Source organism: Arvicanthis niloticus, chromosome 19 (assembly GCF_011762505.2).
Source record: "Arvicanthis niloticus isolate mArvNil1 chromosome 19, mArvNil1.pat.X, whole genome shotgun sequence".
Lineage (NCBI taxonomy): Eukaryota > Metazoa > Chordata > Mammalia > Rodentia > Muridae > Arvicanthis > Arvicanthis niloticus.
The window spans coordinates 49,095,067-49,116,315 of record NC_047676.1 but is presented as its reverse complement, the minus strand read 5'-3'; the positions used below and the strand labels follow the sequence as shown (position 1 = coordinate 49,116,315).

Genomic DNA, 21,249 nt, shown 5'->3' with positions numbered 1-21,249 from the left:
TGGCTGTTGTCTGCCATTCCTGTTTATTTTGCAAAGGTGGATTTCCCTTTCCTTACTTTACTAGGAGGCCTAGCTCTTCCCTAAATGGGTTAATGTAAAAAAAGATAAACAGCACCGAAAGCCAGCACCCTCTGCCTTAGAAAAATAGAGTATCCCTCACTGTGGGAGAAGGTGACTCTGGAGAAGAACCAGCCACGTTAGATAGCTTTTTAATCTAATCTTTTGAAAACTGCAACCTATTTTCTTTGGACACACCCTTGAAAACTCTCTTGCTCTTTCTTCTCCCTCCTCTGATTGTCTGAGTAGAAGGATTTGCTGGATGGTTACACTCTGAATGAACCTATCCTAAGTGGTAGCCCCTGCCTTTAGGATTTTCTTAGGAGATATTTTTTTAAGTTAATTTTACTATCACCCCTAAGTAATATAGTATGTAAAGACCAGAGTTAATGGTCTGGCTATAGACATGGAGTGTTTGTGGCTAGCTCTGTAGGGCTCAGACCCAGTGTACTCATTGAACAAGAATGTGTGAACACTTCTCAGCTTTTGACTAAGATCAAGTGGATTGAGAATGTGCAGAAATGTACCATAGTTCTCTTTTATCCTCTGGGACCTCATGAGATTCTTCTCCTCTAAAGTTCATAAAATGTCTTGTAAGGTAAAAGCAAAAAGCTAAACTGTTAGGGAGCAGTGGTAAAATACGATGTGGGAAATGATATTTGCTTGAAATGTAATTCATGGTGATGGAAATGGAGACATCACAACTGGAAAGAGTGGGATGAATGATAGCTGGTAGTTTGTATGGGAAGAGTGTGGCAGGAGTGAGGATGTATGGGTGCTGATTTGGCCGTGAAAATGAGTAATACATCAAGATTTTTGTCTCTTGACTTTAACTCCTACATTTACCTCCACTGAAGGGATCTAAGAAGAATTGTGTGTTGTCCTTAAAAATACACCTTGATGAATCTTTCTTTAAGTTGGAGGAAATATATTCCATTACTGGATTCATTGTGATAAAGAGACTGTATAGAATCCTTGAATTTTTAATCTGGAAAAAAAAAAAGAAAAACTCTCAATACTTTCTCCCTTTCTATGCCTATATGCCAGGCTCAACGACTATGCCTAATAAAACCAGTCAAAAGCCAGTGATGATAAAGCACCCAAGAATTTAATTTCTATGCCCACTCTCATAATATGTGCCATTAGCCTATGTTCCCACGCCTGTCTCCTAAATGAGAATACAGGCGTTTTGAGCATGGAGACTCTCGTTTTCTTTCATTCACCACCCCTCAAGTTCTGTAATTCCTCCAGACCAGCAGTTCTCAACCTTCCTAGCACTGTGACCCTTTAATACAGTTCCTCATGCTGTGGTGACTTCCAACCATCAGTTATTTTTGTTGATGCTTCATAACTAATTTTGCTACTGATGAGAATTGTGAACTTGTTTAGAGACAGAAGTTTGCCAAAGGGATTACAATTCACAGATTGAGAACCACTGTTATAGAAGATCAGGAAATATGTTTGAATAAAAGATTCAAATAATAGCTTGCACATGTGTATAAGGCTCTCATTGACTGAGAGGAAAAGAGATTTGGAAAAAGGCTTCAGAAAACTGTAGAACTTCAGTCAGCCACTGCATTAAGAGACATGTAAAAGAAAGGATTTGTAACATAGGAAGATGTGTCATTTTCTCCGTATGAAGAGCAGACACCCAATTCTTAATATTTGTGACTTATGGATGTGGGGAAGACCAGAGGTACTTGTGCATTAACCCTTTCCTGCAGGCATATATTCTTGATACTGTGAAAATAAGTGATCTACTCCACTGCCAACTTGCTCCACAAAGACTCGTTCTTGTGGTCCACTAATAATATAAAGGTTCCCTTTCAAAGACTACACCCAGTAAGCTTCCACATTCCAGAACTTAGCAGAATCTTATCATAGCTGAGGAAGCCAAGAATAGGAAAGAATAGAAGAATAAGCCTATCCCTAATAAAAGGAGAAAATGTTAGCCAAGAAAAGCAAACATTGATTTTAGCTCTTAAAGACCTTAGGGAAAAGATAAAAGTACTTCCCCATACACTGACAGTTGAAGGAGCTTTATACCCGAGAATGTTTTCTTATAGTGTGCATTTTATACATATGCACGTTTACTTCAAGAGTTTCTTCACACTTTCCTGTATTTAAATTGTTGTTAGTTAATATTTGTTTTTGTTTCCAGTGTACTCCAAAATGTGGTTCAGGATTCAAGCATCGGATTGTTCTGTGCAAGAGCAGTGACCTTTCTAAAACATTCCCAGCTGCACTGTGTCCAGAGGAGAGCAAGCCTCCTGCTCGCATCCGCTGCAGTCTGGGCCGCTGCCCTCCTCCCCGCTGGGTAACAGGAGACTGGGGCCAGGTAAGGCAGCCAGATGTGGGTTTCTTTGAGATACAAACATGAGCTTTTTGATTCGATGATTCTTAAGGCTTAAGAGAGGAGCGAGAATTAACTCATAGAAATCCTAAGTATGAGATCTACCTGTGAGACTACACAGCCATTGAGAGCAGCTGTGACATGTCCCCACTTAGCACATTTCTCCACACCTTTAATCATTCCACTCTATTCCTAGCATTATTATTGTTCTTGTTATTATTTGGGGGTTTTGAGACAGGGCCAAAACTTTGTGTAGGCCATACTGGCTTTAAACTCACAATCCTCCTGTCTCAAACGTTACTAACGGGGATAATAGGCATGCAGTACCACGCAAACCCCAGAAATCCCATGTTCACGTGTTCTTTCGATCCTACCATTTTAAGTTTAATGTCAAATAAACTCAATAAACAGAACTGTAAATAAGCCACAGCACTGGAACCCTAGCTCTCAACTAATTTAGTAATAAATCAGTTAATATTAATGTCTTAGCTTTTCCACTCATAAAGTATATAATGCCCCTCCTAACCTCACAGTGAAGCTTTTGGGGCATTAATTAAAATACCCATGGGACTGATAAGATAAAAAATTAATAATACTTACACTTCAAATTACTTTTCTCTGATGTATACTGTGAACTAGGAAACAATAAATAGGACTTTTGACATGTGTCTTAAATATTTTATAAGAAACTATTTTATGCTTCAATTTGTATTTTTCTTTTTTAAGTAATAAAAAATAATCACTTATTTGTTGTAAGTGATAGGGGTACTGGGGATCAAATGTTGGTCATGAGTTTTGGCAGCTACCCTCTTTACCCATTGAGGCTTTTTGCTGGCCCAGACCCTATTTTCATTCTTTCCTTCATTCCTTCATTCCTTCATTCCTTCATTCCTTCGTTTCTTATATATGTTGTTAATTTGTGCTATCAGCCATGTTCAATTCTATAAAAATGTAACAAAATAACTATGCCTATATTAATCAACAAAATTTCATCAAACAAAATTAAGTATATATATATATATATATATATGTGTGTATACATATTTCAAAATGTCAGAGTAGTCATGATAAATGAAATACAATGCTATTAATTGAAATACATGATAAATGAAATACAAGTGAAAACTTATTTAAAAGCAAACCAAATTGGTATATTTTATGTAGTAGTGAAATTTAGCACTGTTCTTCTAAATATCAAAGAAGAAATCTGTTAAGCCACATTAAGAAAATAGTGCACAGCTCTGAGTGGCCACTCATATCCATTATGCCATAATGAGGCTGTGAGGCAGGAGGCTCCTGAGATCAAGGCAGCCTGTACTATATACTGTGACTCTCTTTAGTACTAATATCACAGAGAGTAAATTGCTAGTGGTTGGTGAAGTGGCTCAGTAGGTAAATTGCTTGCTGTGTAACCATGAGAGCCTAAGTTCCAATCCCCAGCACCCATGTAAAAAAGCCAGATGTAGTAGTGTCTGTAACCTCAACAGTGAAAAAAAATGGAGACAGGATGATTCTTGTTACCTGCTGACAAACCATCTGGCTGACTCAGTGAGTTCCAGGTTCAATGAAAAATAGTGTATCATAAAATAAGGTAGAGAGCTACTGAGGAAGATTTTCAGCATCAACTTCTGACATGCACATGCACATACATATGTGTACATATACACATACACTGCACAACATACATCACACACACACACACACACACACAAAAGAAAGAAGTGGATTTCTAGGTAGCCAGTTCTCATGGAACACAGCAGTACTTATACTCCTTTTGTGTTTGCCTGGAAGATGTTCAGTATCCATACAATATATGGGGACACTTTTGCTCTATGTCCAGACCTATAGGAAGAAGTGTAATCATAAAATAATCAAAGTTTTGCATCTCTACAGAATCACTTAGTTTAACTCACAAATTCTCAAATGGAATATGCTTGATAAGATTAGGCATTCCATTGCTAACATTGCATTATTAACAAAATGCTTCACTGAGAATTTAGTGGAACATAATTGAGATTACACTATTGAAGGTTCTATATAGACATGTGTTCTGAATTGTATTTTAAATCAGGTACTTAATTAGCATCACGTAGCTGAAAAGCGGAAAGTGTGCTAACTGACTAACACGGACTATTTCTAAGTTATATGTGGCTGACAGTTTCTTTAAAAAGTCAAGGTATCACACAAGCTCTTTTTTAAATTTGTATTCATATTAGCATGCATGGTATGTATATGTGATGTGTATATGCACACATATATGTCTCAGTGAGCATGTACAAGTCATAGAACAACTCTCTGGAGTCAGTTCTCTCCCTCCACCTTCATGTGGATTCCAAAGATAGAAGTTAGGTCACCAGGCCTGTGGGATAAGAGCGTTGCTCATTGAACCTCCTCATGCATCCCTGCTTCACTTCTATGAGATTTCTTCTTTACTGTCTTCTTAATTCTGCCAAACTTGTTTGGAATACTTATGGCAGCCCAAGAAATTGCCATCCCTTGTCTTCTGAGTACTATATGGCTTCAGTTTTCTAGAACAACAATGCAATTCTTGAGTTTTGAAACCAATTCCAGCATAAAATGAACAAGTCATATGCCTCTCAATAATTATTGCATAAGGTCTTTAAAAGTCCATTGGAAGAACAACGTAGGCTGGCCTGACCACCCACTGCTCCCAGAGTCTAGAACATCAATCAAGGAGTGTACCTGGAGAGATCCATGGCTCCAGATACATATGTAGCAGAGGATGGCCTTGTCTGATGGCAATGGGAGGAAGGCCCTTGGTCCCAGGGAGGTTTGATGCCCCAGTGTAGGGGGATGCTGGAGCGGTGGGGTGGGAGAGTGCGGATGCGTGGGGGAGCACCCTCATACAGGTAAATGGGAGGAGGAGGGTGGATGTGGGATGGGGGGTGGAAGGGGTAATGGGGAAGTAAGATTTGATTAATAAAAAAATAACAAGTTAATGTGTACAATAATTAAAACAATATATTTCTATCTGATAAACACTGAAAATCAGTATTTTCTTTCAATGTCTTTGAATTTAGTGCTCTGCTCAGTGTGGCCTTGGACAGCAAATGCGAACTGTCCAGTGCCTCTCCTATACTGGACAGGCATCTGTTGACTGTCCAGAAGCTGTTCGGCCTCCATCCATGCAGCAATGTGACAGCAAATGTGATAGCACGCCTCTCTCCAGTACTGAAGGTGAGTATCCCATAAGAGCCTGATTCTGTGACTCATCTCTCCTGCTCCCGACACTGGAAGAGTCCCCTAACTCACAGTGACTATAGTATGTTCCAGGAGTTTGTGAGCCAGGCAGTAGTGGCACACATCTTTAATCCCAGCACTTGGAAGGCAAAGGTAGGCAGATTTCTGAGTTTGTGGCCAGCCTGGTCTACAGAGTGAGTTCCAGGGCAGCCAGGGCTATACAGTGAAACCCTGTCTCAAAAAAAAAAAAAAAAAAAAAAAAGACAAACAAAACCCAAGAGTTTGTGAAAGTTGTATGATCTGCCTATAACCAGGAAACCTGTTTTGTCCTTATTGTTTCATTATATGTTTAACATTAAGTCACTCACCATCTGGAGAGAAATTTACGTGCCTTTAAAATGACACATCAGAATGTCTGTCTCTAAGGTCGTATCTAACTTAGTGTTCTGGTTGTCCTTTGTCAGAATTCTGGAAATGCTTTCTACAATAAGTCTATTCTTGTAAGGAAGACATGGTGACCCATGCCTTTAATCCCAGCACTCAGGAGGCAGAGAAAAGCAGATCTCTGTGAGTTTGAGGCCACCCTGATCTAAACAGTGAGTTCCAAGACAACCAGCACTCTGTAGAGAGACCCTATCTCAAAACATGAGAAAACAAAAGAAAGAAAAGAAAAAAAAAAAAACAGAGTTCTTGTGATACATATAAAGAAAGCATGTGTTAAAGCTCTGTGTTTTAAATACCAGTTTCTCATTGTAGAAAAGTGAAAAAATTAACTCTATGAAGGCTAAGAAAGGAGGACAAGGCTCTTCATACTCTGAGGTTTCTTTCTTTTTCTAACACACTGAGAAATCCATTTATTAACAGCAGGTACTGGCCAGAATCCTGTATTTTATCTTTCTTTAAGTAAAAGTACTTCATCCATGTAGACAGCATTTAAAAATATCTTTAATGGTACTATGTGTGAGACTTCAGAAGTTGTCTAGAATATTAAAATATTATAGCATAGTCAGGAATTTCGGGCTTTCTTCTTATATAAAATATATACACAGACTCACCAACAGCATCTGAAGCCATGGTATTGAATTATATAAAGAGACCTAGCTATATGGCTCTGCTCTTAAAACAAACAAAAAGGAACAACAAATTATAAAGTCGATAATTTTCCAATGAAAATGAAATGTTTAGAAGCCTCTTCAGAAGACGTCTGTTTCTTTTAGCTCTATCCAATTTGAAGAATGTTCTTAAAAAATGTGTTCATGGTTTTAAAGTTTCTTTAGGATTTTATTTAGAGAAGCATGATCATCTTGTGTGGTATGAACAGAGATCTTACAATTTTTGGCAAGGTCTATTTGTTATCTAAGACTCCATACAATGCATTTGTTGTAATGCGTGTTACATTTTAAGAATGACATAGCCATATCCCACAATAATTTAAAATTGTTTAAAATGATTTAAAATTTTAATTTGCAAACCTATAACTCTAATGCCATCTACTTTTGTTGATGTTCCTATATTAAGGTGTATCCTAGAAATGTAGCTTTCCATGTGATGAAAATAATTCAAACTGTATAGCAAAAAGAAACTGTCTTTTAAGTGACTTCAATGAAAGCATCTCTCTTCTATGAGACTATAGCAAACAACTTTCACTCATTGTAAGTCATTAGCAACCTATATTTTAGGTTTAGGAGGTCTTTCTTTTACTTCAGAATTGGAAGATGTAAGGTTAAATGGGAAAGAAGATGTAACTAATCCGTTAAACTACTCTGTATAGTTAATGCTTTAATTCTATTTGATGTGCGTGTGTGTGTATGTGTAATCTTTATGTATTATACATCTGTATAACGTCATACAATCTTGATAATAATCTTCTGTGATATATTATTGCTGACGAAAACAAAAGCAAAAAACTGAGTCCCATGCCTCAATATGGATACAAAGGAACAATGGTAATTAACCCAGATTACAAGTCTAGGAAGTGGGCCAGAAGGCTGAAGATCGGATGCTCCAACGTTCTGTAGTATAGGGACTGTCCAAGTGTTCAGCGGTCTCTATAAATTGGCTATGTTTTAGAAGCTATGCTTTGTGCTTCCCATAATTTGAGTTAACTCAGTCATTCTGGATTTCTGATGGGGTTGAACACTTATAGTCTCATAGCTAATCCTTGCTATTTACTTTGAGAGAAAAGATTTGAGAGGATGGTTTTCAGCTGACATTCATTCTAAAGCCAAGGGGAAAAAAAAAAAAAAAAAGCAAAGCCAGGTTCAGAACTAAGTGTTTTAGTTAGGAGAGATGACAGAGGTTCTGGTTAGTCAACAAAACGATGGACTGGGTATTAGGTCTATCTTGCACCTTACTGACATAAATTGGTATAGTTATGCTCTAACTGTATTTTGAGAGAAAAGTTTTATTTTAACAGGAAGGGTGATATGTAGGAGGAGCTAAGGTGGGAGGAGTAAGGAGAGGAGGAGTAAGGAGAGGAGGAGGAGGAGAAGGAGAGGAGGAGCTAGGTGATGAGAGAGAAAGAGAGGGGGGGGCAGACATGGAGGCAGATGTTCACATGTCTCCGCCAGTCAAAGATAGTTGATATATCTAGGTTGGGTATTAGGTTACACTTCTGTTTGATATTGAGCATTACCAAATTTATAAAGCCATTGGTTAACACTTAAAAAATTGTATAAAAGCAAAAAGGAGAAGGGGGTATGGGATAGGGGTTTTCTAGGGAGGGGAAATGTGGAAAGGGGATGGCATCTGAAATGTAAATTAAATATCCAATAAAAATAAATAAACAAACAAAAACAAGTCTAGGAAGTAGTAGACACACAAGGGAGGATTTGAACCCACATTTGGCAGAGCTTTGAAGCATGTTAATTTTCTCTATATTTACATGCTATTCATTTTTACTGAGAAAGTGTTTTTCTATATAACCCATGCTGGCCTGGTATTAATGATCTTTCTGCCTCAGTCTTCCAAACTAGAACTTCCAAACTAGTCTTCCAGCTTTTTTTTTTTTTTTTAATTTAAAAAGAAAGGTAGTTGTGTGGTGTGAAGTAGTTTATGTAAGTTCTAAGGGAGATCCAAATGAACATCAATGACTTTAGCCTTCTGGATCAAGCATCCTGCACAGGCTAAGTGGTCTCTAAGCCAGCTGTAATATATTGTTAGAAAAGTCCAAGGTGTACTCAGATAGCAGTATTTGACCCAAATCATAAGTTGTCACCAACAGAGAAAATGGATATGCAGATGGCAAGAGAGGGTTTTTATACAAACATAACTTAGTTTTGCGAATCAAATTGAAGAAGTAAGATAGACTTCTTAGGAAAAATCTGAAGGGCCAGTTTCTAGTTAATAATGCAGAGCTGAAGGAACTAAGCTATCAGGAAGTCAGGCTCCCTTCATTCCCAGGGAGAAACCGATGGAAGGCAGTTTAGTTCTGCCACTACTGAGTAGGTTAGGGGGGCTCTCTCAGAATCTAAAATGCATCCCTGTCTTTGGAGTGCTGAGGATAAAATGGTCTGTAGTTAAAACCTTGAGAATTGTTTTAACTACTGAGACTTAGGTAATGGTCGCTCACCTTCTCAATATCTTATTATAAAAATAATAAAGTTTCAAATACACAACAAAGTCTGAAAGACTTCTTCAGTGAATACCCACCATCTATTGCATTAACATTTTAGTAAACTTGCCTTATTTTAGATATAATTCATCCTGCAGTGAGGTATGTGTTTGGCGTTTTTTATTTGCTTGACTTGTTTACAATTTTACATATATACACCTTGCACACTATCTTCTCTCATTTCCACCTCCCTACATCTCTGCTTGCTCCCCTCCCCCACAAATCTCTCTCACATTCATGTCTATTTGTTTTGTTTTGTGGCCCACTGAGATTAATCAAGGCCATATGTGTAACCGTGGGTTTGGAACTATTCACCGGAGCCTGGTGAGCTCAGCAGACGGTACAGAACTATAAACAGTGGTTTTTAGAGAACATACTCCATTCATTCTGCCATTAATCCATTTACTTTGCCAGACACCAAGACTAGGGAATACCACAAAGTTCTGTCCACAAAGGAAGCGTAATTTAGTAAGGGTGGTGACATGCAGACTGCCATGGTGAGCAGTATTTCAACAGAGACATAAAGAAGCTCTTCAAGTGCAAGGGAGTGTAATGAATGAACAGAGCATTCACTGCACAGTGAACAGGGTCTGGGCACTGGTTTGCCAACAGTTTACCAAGAAGACGGTGGGATGTGGGGTGTCCCTGGCTCAGGCAAGTATGTGCAGCCATAATGGAATTGGAGTAAGATAAAAAAATAAACACACAGAAATTTTAAAAATGGAGGGAAGTTTAAGCCAGTCAGAGACAATAAGAGAAAACCAGAAGCAGAGCATCGAGACATCAAAATGGTGAAAAGAGATAGGAGACGAGAAAGGGTGGTGCAGTTTGCTGTGTCCAACATCTGCTTTTGTTCTTTCCTTTCTAAAAGCCTTCAGTGAAAGGTTAAAGCCTCATAGGCAGGCCCCTGACAGGACTGACAGGCTGCCACTGTGAGGGTAACACCAAATCACTGCCAAGAATGAATTATACACAGACTGGGTACCACTACATTTAAAATACAAGTTTTTCAAGTGCATATGGCAGTTGGATCTAGCCCATTTAATCTCACCTGAAATTCTATCTCCAAATGCCATTTTACTCATTGTTCAAGCAGTTTCAAGTTTCCTTAAATTTATATGGAGAATCTCTTTAGCTTCTTAGTAGCATAAGGCACTCTGTCATCTAGTATTTGTTCCTGGCAGAGAGTGATTCATGGTGTGCTATGAGCAAGTAATTAACCCAAAAGCTGTGGGTAGTAAACATTGGTCTACCAGCTTGAGATGTCACATGGTGGCTTTGCTGGGTCTCAGTTTCCCTCAGACACACTTCTCTGAGAAAGTCTAACCACCTCCACAAATCTCCTAACAAAATTTATGAAGCAAATAGTTACAGAATTTAGTCCTTTATATGGAATCTGATGTATGAAAATCAGTAAGAAGAACAAGAAAGGTCATTTGAAAACTTCAATTTAAAGGAGATGAGGAAGCCCAGGATTTTTTTTTCCTTTATCACTTCAAGGAGTTTCTAATCCACATGGCATTCTGTGCATATTCCTGTCATTTGAGTTGGGATTATACCATCTTGAATGTGGGCAGCATCTAGGGAATAAGACTCAGGGGGAGAGAGAAGAGGAAGGGAAGCAAAACAGACAACAATCATCTACATTAACCTGAAACCACAGTGGTGGCTGATATCACCTTGCTTCAGGGCTTGTTGTTCATTCATCCTTTTCTCCCCAAATGCATCAAGTGTCAAGGGCTCTAGTATAGTTTTATGTGAAAAGTACCCTGACACCAGCTCCCGAACTGCATGCCCAAACCTCTTAGCTCTCTCATTTCTTGGTGGGCTCTCCATTTCCATGGACAGGGTATCAGAAGCTTATCATAGTTTTTTAATCCAAAAGATAAACCTTAGGTGCTCAGTTTATAGCTTCAGTTACTACACTCTTCTGAATCTTACAAGGAGCTTACAAGTGCAGAGGGAATACAGTCTGTATTCCTTCTGCCTGCACTGTATACATGCTAAATGTTCCAACTTGTTCATGGAAACCTCCTTCCCTGTGTATTCTAACTCATTCCATGATACAAGTAGGCAAGACCTATAGTGTTTGATGCAATTAGTGCTGGAGCATTAACATTTGAGGAACTGATATTGTATTGCATGGACCAAATCAAGCTTTAAAGTTGTAATGACTCTGAATCCAAGTGCATCCTAAATCTATAGCCTGTGTTTAATTTTGAAAGCATATCTTCTAGGTCAAATTTTTGAAAGATTAATATAAGCTTGAAACTGAAAATGGACCCCCAGACAGAGTTATTAAATTAACAGGCTGGCAAGCCAAGGACAGATAAGATTCTGCACAGAGCCATCCTAAGACAGCAGTGCATTGCTTTTGATAATGCATATTCCATGACAGGTAAGGAAGGCATTCCTGGCAGAACAACCTAAGACAGACTCAATCTCGTTTATAAAATTAAAAAGGGGAAGAAACAAAGAGCTTTTGGGGCTTCTTGGCAAGAATCTGACATGGGCCAAGGACAAGGAAATGGGCTGCTTGGCAGGAATATGACACTGATCAAGGACAAGGAAGTGGGCTTCAGGCAGGAATCTGACATTAGGCTAGAACAAAGAAGTAATTTTAGGCAGGAATCTAAATCTTAGGCTAGAACAAGGAAGTAGTCTTCAGACATGAAAATGACTTTGGGCTAGGATAGGAAAGTGGGCTCAGATATTTTGATCATCCTGATATGCCCTTAGAAACAGTGATCACGGGAGTGTTCATGGAACTTTGTTTATTGTCTTGCTTGTTCTTTGATTATTTGCATCTATTGTATTGCTAGTTCCTCAACTTAGAACTGACCTTAATACTTGCATGTAATTAAAATGCTATAAAAGCAAAAAGGAGGAGGGGGATGGGATAGGGGGTTTCTAGGGAGGGGAAATGGGGAAAGGGGATGGCATCTGAAATGTAAATAAATAAAATATCCAATAAAAAAGAAAGATTAATGTAAAACACCCGTGGGAAACTCATTAACACATCAACGAAAAGTATGTTTATATATTTCTTATGAAGTAACTTATCTAATTCTGTTACTTAAAGCTACCAAAGTCTATTTCCAGAATGTGTGGCAAGTTATTTAAATTCTAGTGTTTCTAGTTTATATGAAAAGACTTTGTGAGCACTGCCTGAGTTATTCTCCCTGTAATACTGTATGACAGCTTATCTTCAGGGATAAAGCAGGGCATAAAGAGAGGTGAGACGAATGTTTCCTAATATCTACCTGGCAAGGGCCTCTCACTCCAGAGTACAGAACCAATAGGAAGAATGTTTCCCCCAAGAGCACATGTATCCAGTACATGATGATATAGAAGACAACATCAGATGCCCTCATCTTAAACTCTATGACCCTCTGACTCAGATTCTACTGCTAAAAGGCAACAGAAGACTGTCCCAGTACTAGCACATCTGTCTGTAATGGAGAAAATATGATAGTAGAGACCAAATCTTTAAACAGTCCAAATACATATAACATTACGCCCTCCACTAAACCTGAAGAACCTATTTTAGTACTTTCACTAGAGCATTGAATATCATTCAGAAACTAAAACATCTTTCTGTTGTGATTTTTTTTTTTACTTCAGTGTAAAAAAGTGATTTTTTTCCCCACAAAAGTGTGCCTTACTGTAATATTGTCAGGCCATATGGTAGTTTTGTTTTTTGGGTTGTTTGTTTGTTTGTTTGTTTGTTGGGTTTTGTTTTTTGTTTTTTGTTTTTTTAGAGGAACCTCCAAACTCACTTCCATAATAGCTGGATTAGTTTACATTTCCAGCTATGCCACTCCTGGGTATTTAACCAAAGGATTCCTAGTCAACATATCACAGCAAAACTTGTACATCCACATTTAATGCAGAAACTCACACTAGCTAAGTATGGACCCAACCTAGGTCTCCAACTGCAGAGGAATAGATTTAAAAAATATATTTTTAAAAAATATAAAAAAGAACAAACTTAATGTGCAGAAAAGGGATGCAACAGGAGATGACCACAGTGAGTGAAGTAAGCTAGTCTCAGAAAGACTAATGTATGTCTTCTCTCATGTGCAGCCATAGTGAGTAAAGTAAGCCAGGCTAATGTATGTTTTCTCTCACGTGTGGGTTATATATTTTAAATAGGTACATAAAATCATTTATATTACATGAAATGAAAATAGATGCAGAACTTTCTAGGAAAGTAAAGGGGACACTAACAGAAGAGAGTGGTACAAGAAGGGGAAGTACAGGGTCTGTTAACGCACAGGACATAGTTCCATGAAGATGATCTTAGGTAGCACAATCTGTATAGTGAATGCACGGTGAAAACTGTTTTAGACTATAAGTTAGCTGTATGTTAGCTCAAGATTAGAAGACAAACTATTTCATAATTTTAACATATTTTTGAGAATGAGACAGACTAGTAAGGAGCTAAGTTTTATAATTAAGACTGCTCAAATATGTCAGCAGTGTGTCAGGACGGGCAGCCCTCTCTTGCTAAATTAGGGCTGAGGTGGAAATCACCAGTACCATTAATCCTGGTTTAGATGTTTTGGAGATTCTATTCAGCTTTCTATAATAATGGGGCTTTAAAACTTTTTATATCAATCATCAAATACTTACTAATGTAACTATGATGAGAAAAAGTTAGGAGGAATAATTAAGTCTACCCTGGATGCCTGGGACCTAGAAACATCTTTCTTTTCTCCCAGACATTTCTTCCCTTCTCTAAAAAAGTAGATCAAACTCTCAAAAGTTATAAGACCTGTCCATGACACCCCACAGCCTGCCCTAACCCTGAGTCAGCTCCAATAGAGACCACGTTTTCATTACGATGCCAAGAATGCTGCCAAAACAAGAGTGGCCTTGCAGTCAGACAAACCTGAGGTTTGACCTCAGTCTTCACAATGACTAGCTCTCTGACCGACCCAGCATGGGTTCCAAAACTTTTCAAAGCTTAAGCTTTGCTGTCTATGGAAAGCTGACATTTCACATACTTAAAAGGATTAAATATAAAAGTATAAAACTGCCTAAGGTTGTGCCTGACATAAAGGAAGTGCTTGATAAATTACACTGTTTAATGCTGTTACTAAATTAAGCTCTTGTGGAGTTAAAAGACTGAACAAATAAAAGACTAGTTGCGGCTGAGCTTTGGTGAATATGCTTTCATCAGTCCCAATGTGTAATGAACTGGTTTTTCTACTCACATCAGTTCCTAGAAGGCAAAACCAAAGAGTAGAAACTGGATCTTCCACATAGCCCTGTTTAGGAGCTCCACACTGCAGCAATGTTCTGTATAGCCGGGGGATCTCATTGAGGTCTGCTGTCTGAGTTTCATCTGTCCTCAGAGCTTGCCCAGGTCTTTCTTAGCTGCTGGCCGCTGGCCCCATGATCTGCCTACACTGTTTAATAGCTTTCTGTTAATTCTCTGTCTGCATAAATGTGTAGACCTTCCTGGCAGCCTGTGCTCATCTGACAGATCTCAGAGTAATGATGTATGACGGGTGTTGTCAGAGGCAGGGAGAGCTCCCCAGCTGTGGCTTACTGAGCTGGATGCCTTGGCCTGTGCTTTTCATTGTATGCATCACCTCAAGTATGCTTTGCCAAATGAGCAGGGCTTCTTCTGATCTTCCTTTCTGAGCTTTAGAGTTGTGAATGTAGAAGAGGCTGAGCTCACCTCAGCCGCACTGGCTTCACACCTTCCTGCCCCTGTGTGCTCACCCACAGCCTCACTGGCTTCACACCTTCCTGCCCCTGTGTGCTCACCCACAGCCTCACTGGCTTCACACCTTCCTGCCCCTGTGTGCTCACCCACAGCCTCACTGGCTTCACACCTTCCTGCCCCTGTGTGCTCACCCACAGCCTCACTGGCTTCACACCTTCCTGCCCCTGTGTGCTCACGCACAGCCTCACTGGCTTCACTTGCAATCAGCTCCCACCTCCCTAAGCCTGATCCTGCTTCTAGGACCTGATAATTCTCTGCTTCCAAGGAAGTTAGTTGAGAACTAACTTAGCAAGGGTATTAAGAAGTTTGGGGAGGGACAATACCCACTTGCATCCCACTCCTGCAGACAAGATATAGTTTATGCCTCCACTTGCAGAAGAAAGTCTAGATTTTAGTACCTACCCATGGAAAAATCCTCCACTATTTATATTTAGGTGGGTAGAAAAAGAAGAACTTACAAATATTTCATTTTATTCATTATACATTTTTAAAATCCGTTCACAAAGTCTAAATCAAAAGGTTAAAAAGTCTGTATTTACTCACATTTTGCTCAACTAAATTTTCCCGATCTAATATATTTTCCAAAAATGGAGTCATGATTCTTCCAATAAAGTTGCGACCCAAAGAATATTGATCTCTCTTTGGTCTCCAAGCTGATTTGTGTCTCTGGGGGCAATATTTTCTCAGTAGCTATTGAAAATCTTCATTGAGAAAGTGTCCTCTTGCTTCCTTCCTAAAATCAGGCAAGGAAGACACTAATCCCTAACTACCGCGACAGCAGCAGCTGCTCTGTCTCCTACTCACTGTTCTCCACTCTGTAGAAGAGTACAGAAGGCTCTGTCACCTGATTTCCTTTCTCAGTGCAAGTTTAAATGTGACTTTTTAAAAATGCCCGTCCTTACATCTTTCAACCCAAGAAAATTTACTGAGATTCCTAATACAAAATTTTCCAATCAAATTTCTAACTATTCTTCCCTTTTGTGTTGTCTCTTGAGTAGGGGAGTTAACAGCACTCAAATATAACAGCAGAGTTTATATTTTTTTAGAAGATTTGAGAGTTCCTATTTCAAGTTTTAAGACTTTGCTCAAAGAGCCTTCAAAGTGAGAGCATGAGCCGACCCTCACTCTTGAGGAAGAGCTAGGAGCGCTCTCCTTGTTGTGCACTCATTTTTCTATGCTTATGCAGATTCTGATGCCAGGACAAAGCAAACAACAAAAGTTATGTTGCATTGAATTGTACCTGGGCCTACATGAGTCTGAATTGTCTTAAGTAGTTTTCTCAGGATACTTCAGCATAATCAGGAATGTGACATTTTAATTACTGTGTTGTCAAATAGTTTTAAATTCCCAAATAAAATAACCATAATACTAGAGAGTGGTCACCTTTGCTATAGTACTTCGGGTTGTACTGATGGAAGAGGAAGGTGTGGCTCCTGTCAATCAAAGTACTCAGTCTCACTGTTGCTACCAGACCCATGGGAGGTGAGGGAAAGAGTCTTTCACTCATTCACCTTCTGGTTGCAAGGGCTGCACACTGCAGCTGTGGCCACTCTAACACTGAAGAGAAAATACACACAGGAGCAAAGAAGGCCATATCTCACTTCCAGAGTACAAAAAGACATTTCTGCTTTTCCAAATCCCACAGACTGCTGCCCATGGAGGCCAGCCCCTTGCAGCTTTCCTCCTTGTAGTGCAGCTGCTAGCTGATCCAGACCACTGTCCTGCAGTCCTTTGCATGCAGTGTTACTAAAGACATGTGGACTTTGGTATCAAACAATGCAACTCATGTTTGATTCTGGATAACCTTACACGTTGAATAAAATAACCCTTGAGAAAGAAGCAATAAAAGCACTGTAAGAAAAATGACTCATGTTTCCAAGATGTCTAAAGTGATCACTCATCCCAACAAATGCTAATTCTTTCAAGACACAGTGGGCATGCACCACACTTATAAAAGTCTGGAAGAAAAGCCTTGCATGTTTTAAAAATTGTGTTAAAATATACCAAAAGAATGTTTCTGGTAGGCTGTTCCAGACAGTGTGCTTAAAAACAAAAACAAAATTTAAAAACGAAAAGAGTTGAAAGGACATACACGTGAAGGTGGATCGGCCAGTGGGGTCCCTGCTAGCTGGACAGGCTTATCAGCTTGTTTATGTGACTCTAATTGTTCCCCACTTTCTGCCTCCTTTTGTTAGAGTGCAAAGATGTGAACAAAGTGGCTTACTGCCCACTGGTGCTGAAGTTCAAGTTCTGCAGTCGAGCATACTTCAGACAGATGTGTTGTAAGACCTGCCAAGGACACTGACCTGCAGAAAGCCAGAGTCCTGTCATTTCATCGTGGAAATGCGTCCATCAAAGAGAGCCACCCAGAGGGAGTGGATGGATGTCCTTACAAAAGCATTACCCTGTGGAAAATGTAACCACTGGTCAGCCCCAGCTGACAGGATTTCAATATTATTTTAACTTCTGTGAAGTGGGATTTATTGATCCAAAGTGCTGGACACGGTATCAGGAGGGAATGCCAGATCTAAGAGATCCAAACAACACAGGAAACTCGCTTACTGTGGGATGTTTGTGTTCTTTCGAGTAAATCTAATGGCCTGTTTACCTCCTTGGACCATTAAGATAATTTTTATTATGGACTTAGCAATGACACTGAATCCATTTGTATTTAAGACTGTTTAAAATGTAGTTATTATGACTTGGTTAACTATGAAAGTAGAAGAGATTCAGAATTCTTAAGTCATAGCTTAAAAATATTTACTACTCTTTATCACACCACAATAGCACCACAATTTAAATTATAAAATGGGCTTTAAACTGTAATTTAAGAAACAATTATAAATCAAAAGTAATGAAAGTTTGTATTATTTTTCTTTATCCCACTCAATTTCCTTAGGAATAACCCCTGTTCTGAGCACTGCTGTGAGCCGTGTATAAACTCTATTAAACAGTGAGGGACTTGGTTTGAGGCCGCGCACAATTGCTGCAGCTGTGCAAGTCTATAAACTCAGTGCTAAGAGTCTGTGGCCAACTTACCATTGTGCAAGTGAAGCTGAGATTTTCATTAAAACTTTAAGAGAAAAACATTTCAGTTTCATACAGAAGCCAGACCTTGGGTATGGCAGAGACTGAAGCACCAGGCCCTTTGCAGCCATCACGTGGGATGCCTTATTTGAGTCACCCAGACTCCTTAGTGTTTACATCCCCACCAGCCACAGATCAGCTTCTGCCCTGCTGGGCTGTTGCATGCATGGTGAGCTTATGGAGATGATGCCATGCAGAAGATAAGCTGGCTGAGGAACAGCCAGGCGGGCCCTTTTTCCATTTGCTGACAATACGATGGGTTCCAGATGTCCCTTCTTTGATATGGTAGAAGGGCATTTATTTATATGAGAGCAAGTGTGTGTGTGTGTGTGTGTGTGTGTGTGTGTGTGTGTGCAGACACTCCTGAGTGGGGAAACAGGTGAGTTTGGTTACATATAAATGTCCTGTTTCTGTGAGTTTTAAAGTAGGGAAGGATAACAACCAAAGAAGAAAAGCTTCATGAAGAGAGATCACAAAGTGTAAGTTTAAAAGTCACTTGACCACATAATTTTTATAGATATTCTAAATGGCAATTAAATGTGAAACCCGGTTTCCAGGGCAGGTCGGGTTCTAAAACCCATCGCTTACTAAGTGGAAATGACTAGCGTAGGTCTTCCCATCTGCAAGCGTCACAAGTTGCCACCAAAAGATTCAACAACCAGCTTTTTGAAGGGTACTTGTTTCTGTTAATACTTCGTACTTGAACACTTGTAGCTCGTAGTGGGTTGTTGATGAATGTGCTTTGTGTCAAGCACACCTCCTTAGTTCTCCACGTCTGTGCCCCATACACACAGCAGCATCTAAAACAAACTAAACGGCTACTTGGTAACAGAGAGAATCCATCCATTTAAGAGCGTGTCTCACTTATCTACCGCTGTGCTCTGAAGATAGATTTTGGTGTGTCACCTATGTGGTGACCTTAGAAAGACTGTCACCAAAGGCCTCCTCATCTTCTTGCTTGCTATGTCCAGTTGGCCTGGATGTTAGCCCACACTCCAGTGTGATCAGCCATATCTCATTGCTGCTTCTTTTCCAGTATCAGTGATACAAAGCGTATGACCAAGCCCTCTATATAACTGCCCTGAGAAGACCAGCCTAAGTGCCATCCTAGCCATTCCATTAAAGGAAGGCAACACATGGGAGCCTGGCCCAGACTTGAATTCCCTTGGTCCTTTTCAAAGGACAGTTGACTTGGTGCTAATGTGCCCTGGTAAAATATAGGAAGACCGGGCTATCGCTGAGGCAGTTTACACAGAGGCTTGCTCTCCGGATCTGATTTTTTTTTTTTTTTTTTGTACCAACATTAATATTAAATCATGCTTATATTCCAAGAAGAGTTCCTACAATAGTTGTAAAAGGCTGTATTTACCTCATGGGAAGCTAACATCACAAGGGCTGACCCCCAGGTACTGTGCAGCGCCTGCCTCTGCTAGGGTAAGAGATCAGCCTGTGCTCTCTCCAGGAAGTGCACTGCCAGTAGCCGCACAGCCTTCTGTGGGGAGACAAGGCATGGATATAACAGGACTCAGCATTCTCAAGTAGACCCTGAACTTAAACCTGAGAAGGTTACGCAAAACAAAGAGCATCTTCCAGAACATATTACAATGCCACTGCTGCTACAGCCGCCTCTGTCCTCCATGGTAACAGTGGGATCAGCAGCGGAGACTGGGCTGCCCTGGCAGGCACTCCAAATGTTGTGGGCTATATTGACTACTTAGGGTACCAGGTACCCATGGCTAGGAGCAGTGTCTGCCACTGGGATAAAGGCCTACCAAAAAAGGAATATTAAATATACCCAAATGATTAAACCCCTAAAGGCAGGTATGATTTCCCAATAGTCCATTTCATTAGAAATTTATGTATTTGAGTGAATGTCTTATAGGTATCGTTAATAACACAGAACAAAATTATCTTTGTATTATTGTGATTAGTTGTTGCTTATTATTTTATACTCAGTATTAATGTGGTACACTGTTACTATTTTTGCTTTTGTAAATTATATTCTAATTTATTGCCATATTTCCTAACACCTGTCCTTTATTCATTCTCCTGCTCATAATGAAAATGAAAGTCATTGTAACACTTGATGGAGTGAAATTTCATACCAGGCACAGATGTTTTTTAACATAGATAATTCAGTAAATAATAAAAACTTCAGCTTGTAAAAATGATGCAGATGAAATTGTCTGTTTCCTGAAATGCTTGCCTTGATCTTGTAGCAGCAAGTGAGAGTCCTTGGGGTTCCATCCGGAGTCTAAGTTTACCCAGGCACTGTATGATGGAGGTGTTTGCTGTAATCTCATCATGTCCTCGGAGATTGTCGTAGCTCTAATAAATGCAAAGGCTTCAGATTTTCCACTGGGCTCCCACTGCAGAATAGCTAGCCACCCACCAGCACACTATTCAAAAAACTTGAAAGGAATCCATGGCCACTGCCACACACCTTCGTTCAATCGTGGACATTTCTATCCTCCGTTCTTCTCCTCCCCTATAAAGTATTCATTTTACTAAAGATACAAGATGCTTCACCACGGAAAGAGTACTGAACAATGAACTCATACTGGATGGATTTTTCTGATTCCACTGGGTGCATAGAAACATGATAGGCAGGCACACTTTTCCATCTTCAGACATTCCCCTTAGACTGAAGATCATACAGAAATATAGGACTTATTTAATGTTTTCAGAGTAATAACTTGATCTGTTAACTAAGAAGACATGGATAACTGAACATGATGATTTTATTCTACCAACACTTGTCCCATACATACGCATGCAATATTGCACATTAAAATAAATCTAATTGGGCCAGGCATGATAGTATATATTTATTATCACAGAACTTGGTAGGTTGAGTTATGAGGCTAGCCTTTGCTATGTATCAAGACCCTGCCTCAGAATAACCAGTCAATCAACCAATCAGTAAGATTGATAATGATTATGAGATGAGATGATTATATTGTCTTGGGACAGTGTTTCCCCTGGCTATCCTAGGCCCAAATGTGAAAACATTATGAATACTCAATTGATAAAGAGATTAAGGGAACCAACCATTTAACACTCCATTTGCAAAGCATAAGGATGCTAGGGTTGGGGGAAGGGACACCAAGGGAAAAAGTGCTCACTGACTTAAACTCCTGTAACTATAATAGACTTATATTTGTACTTTGCTTTCAAGCATCCAGTGAGATGTTTCTTTCC

At 39.4% G+C, this 21,249-nt stretch overlaps 1 protein-coding gene across 6 annotated transcripts in view; it reads left to right on the top strand.

Annotated features, from left to right (window-relative positions):
* Adamts6 (ADAM metallopeptidase with thrombospondin type 1 motif 6) overlaps positions 1-20,208 on the top strand; it is a 229,315-nt gene extending 209,107 nt beyond the window's left edge. For 5 of the 6 annotated variants that reach the window (XM_034523616.2, XM_076916239.1, XM_076916238.1 and 2 more), the window contains 3 exons: positions 2,219-2,395; positions 5,452-5,608; positions 17,157-20,208. In XM_034523616.2, the coding sequence (XP_034379507.1) occupies positions 2,219-2,395; positions 5,452-5,608; positions 17,157-17,266 (444 nt within the window). In that variant the 3' untranslated portion in view covers positions 17,267-20,208. Of the gene's footprint in view, positions 1-2,218; positions 2,396-5,451; positions 5,609-17,156 lie in introns of those variants that run through there. The other variant, XR_013105084.1, reaches the window with a different exon arrangement.
* Positions 20,209-21,249: the final 1,041 nt, after the last annotated feature.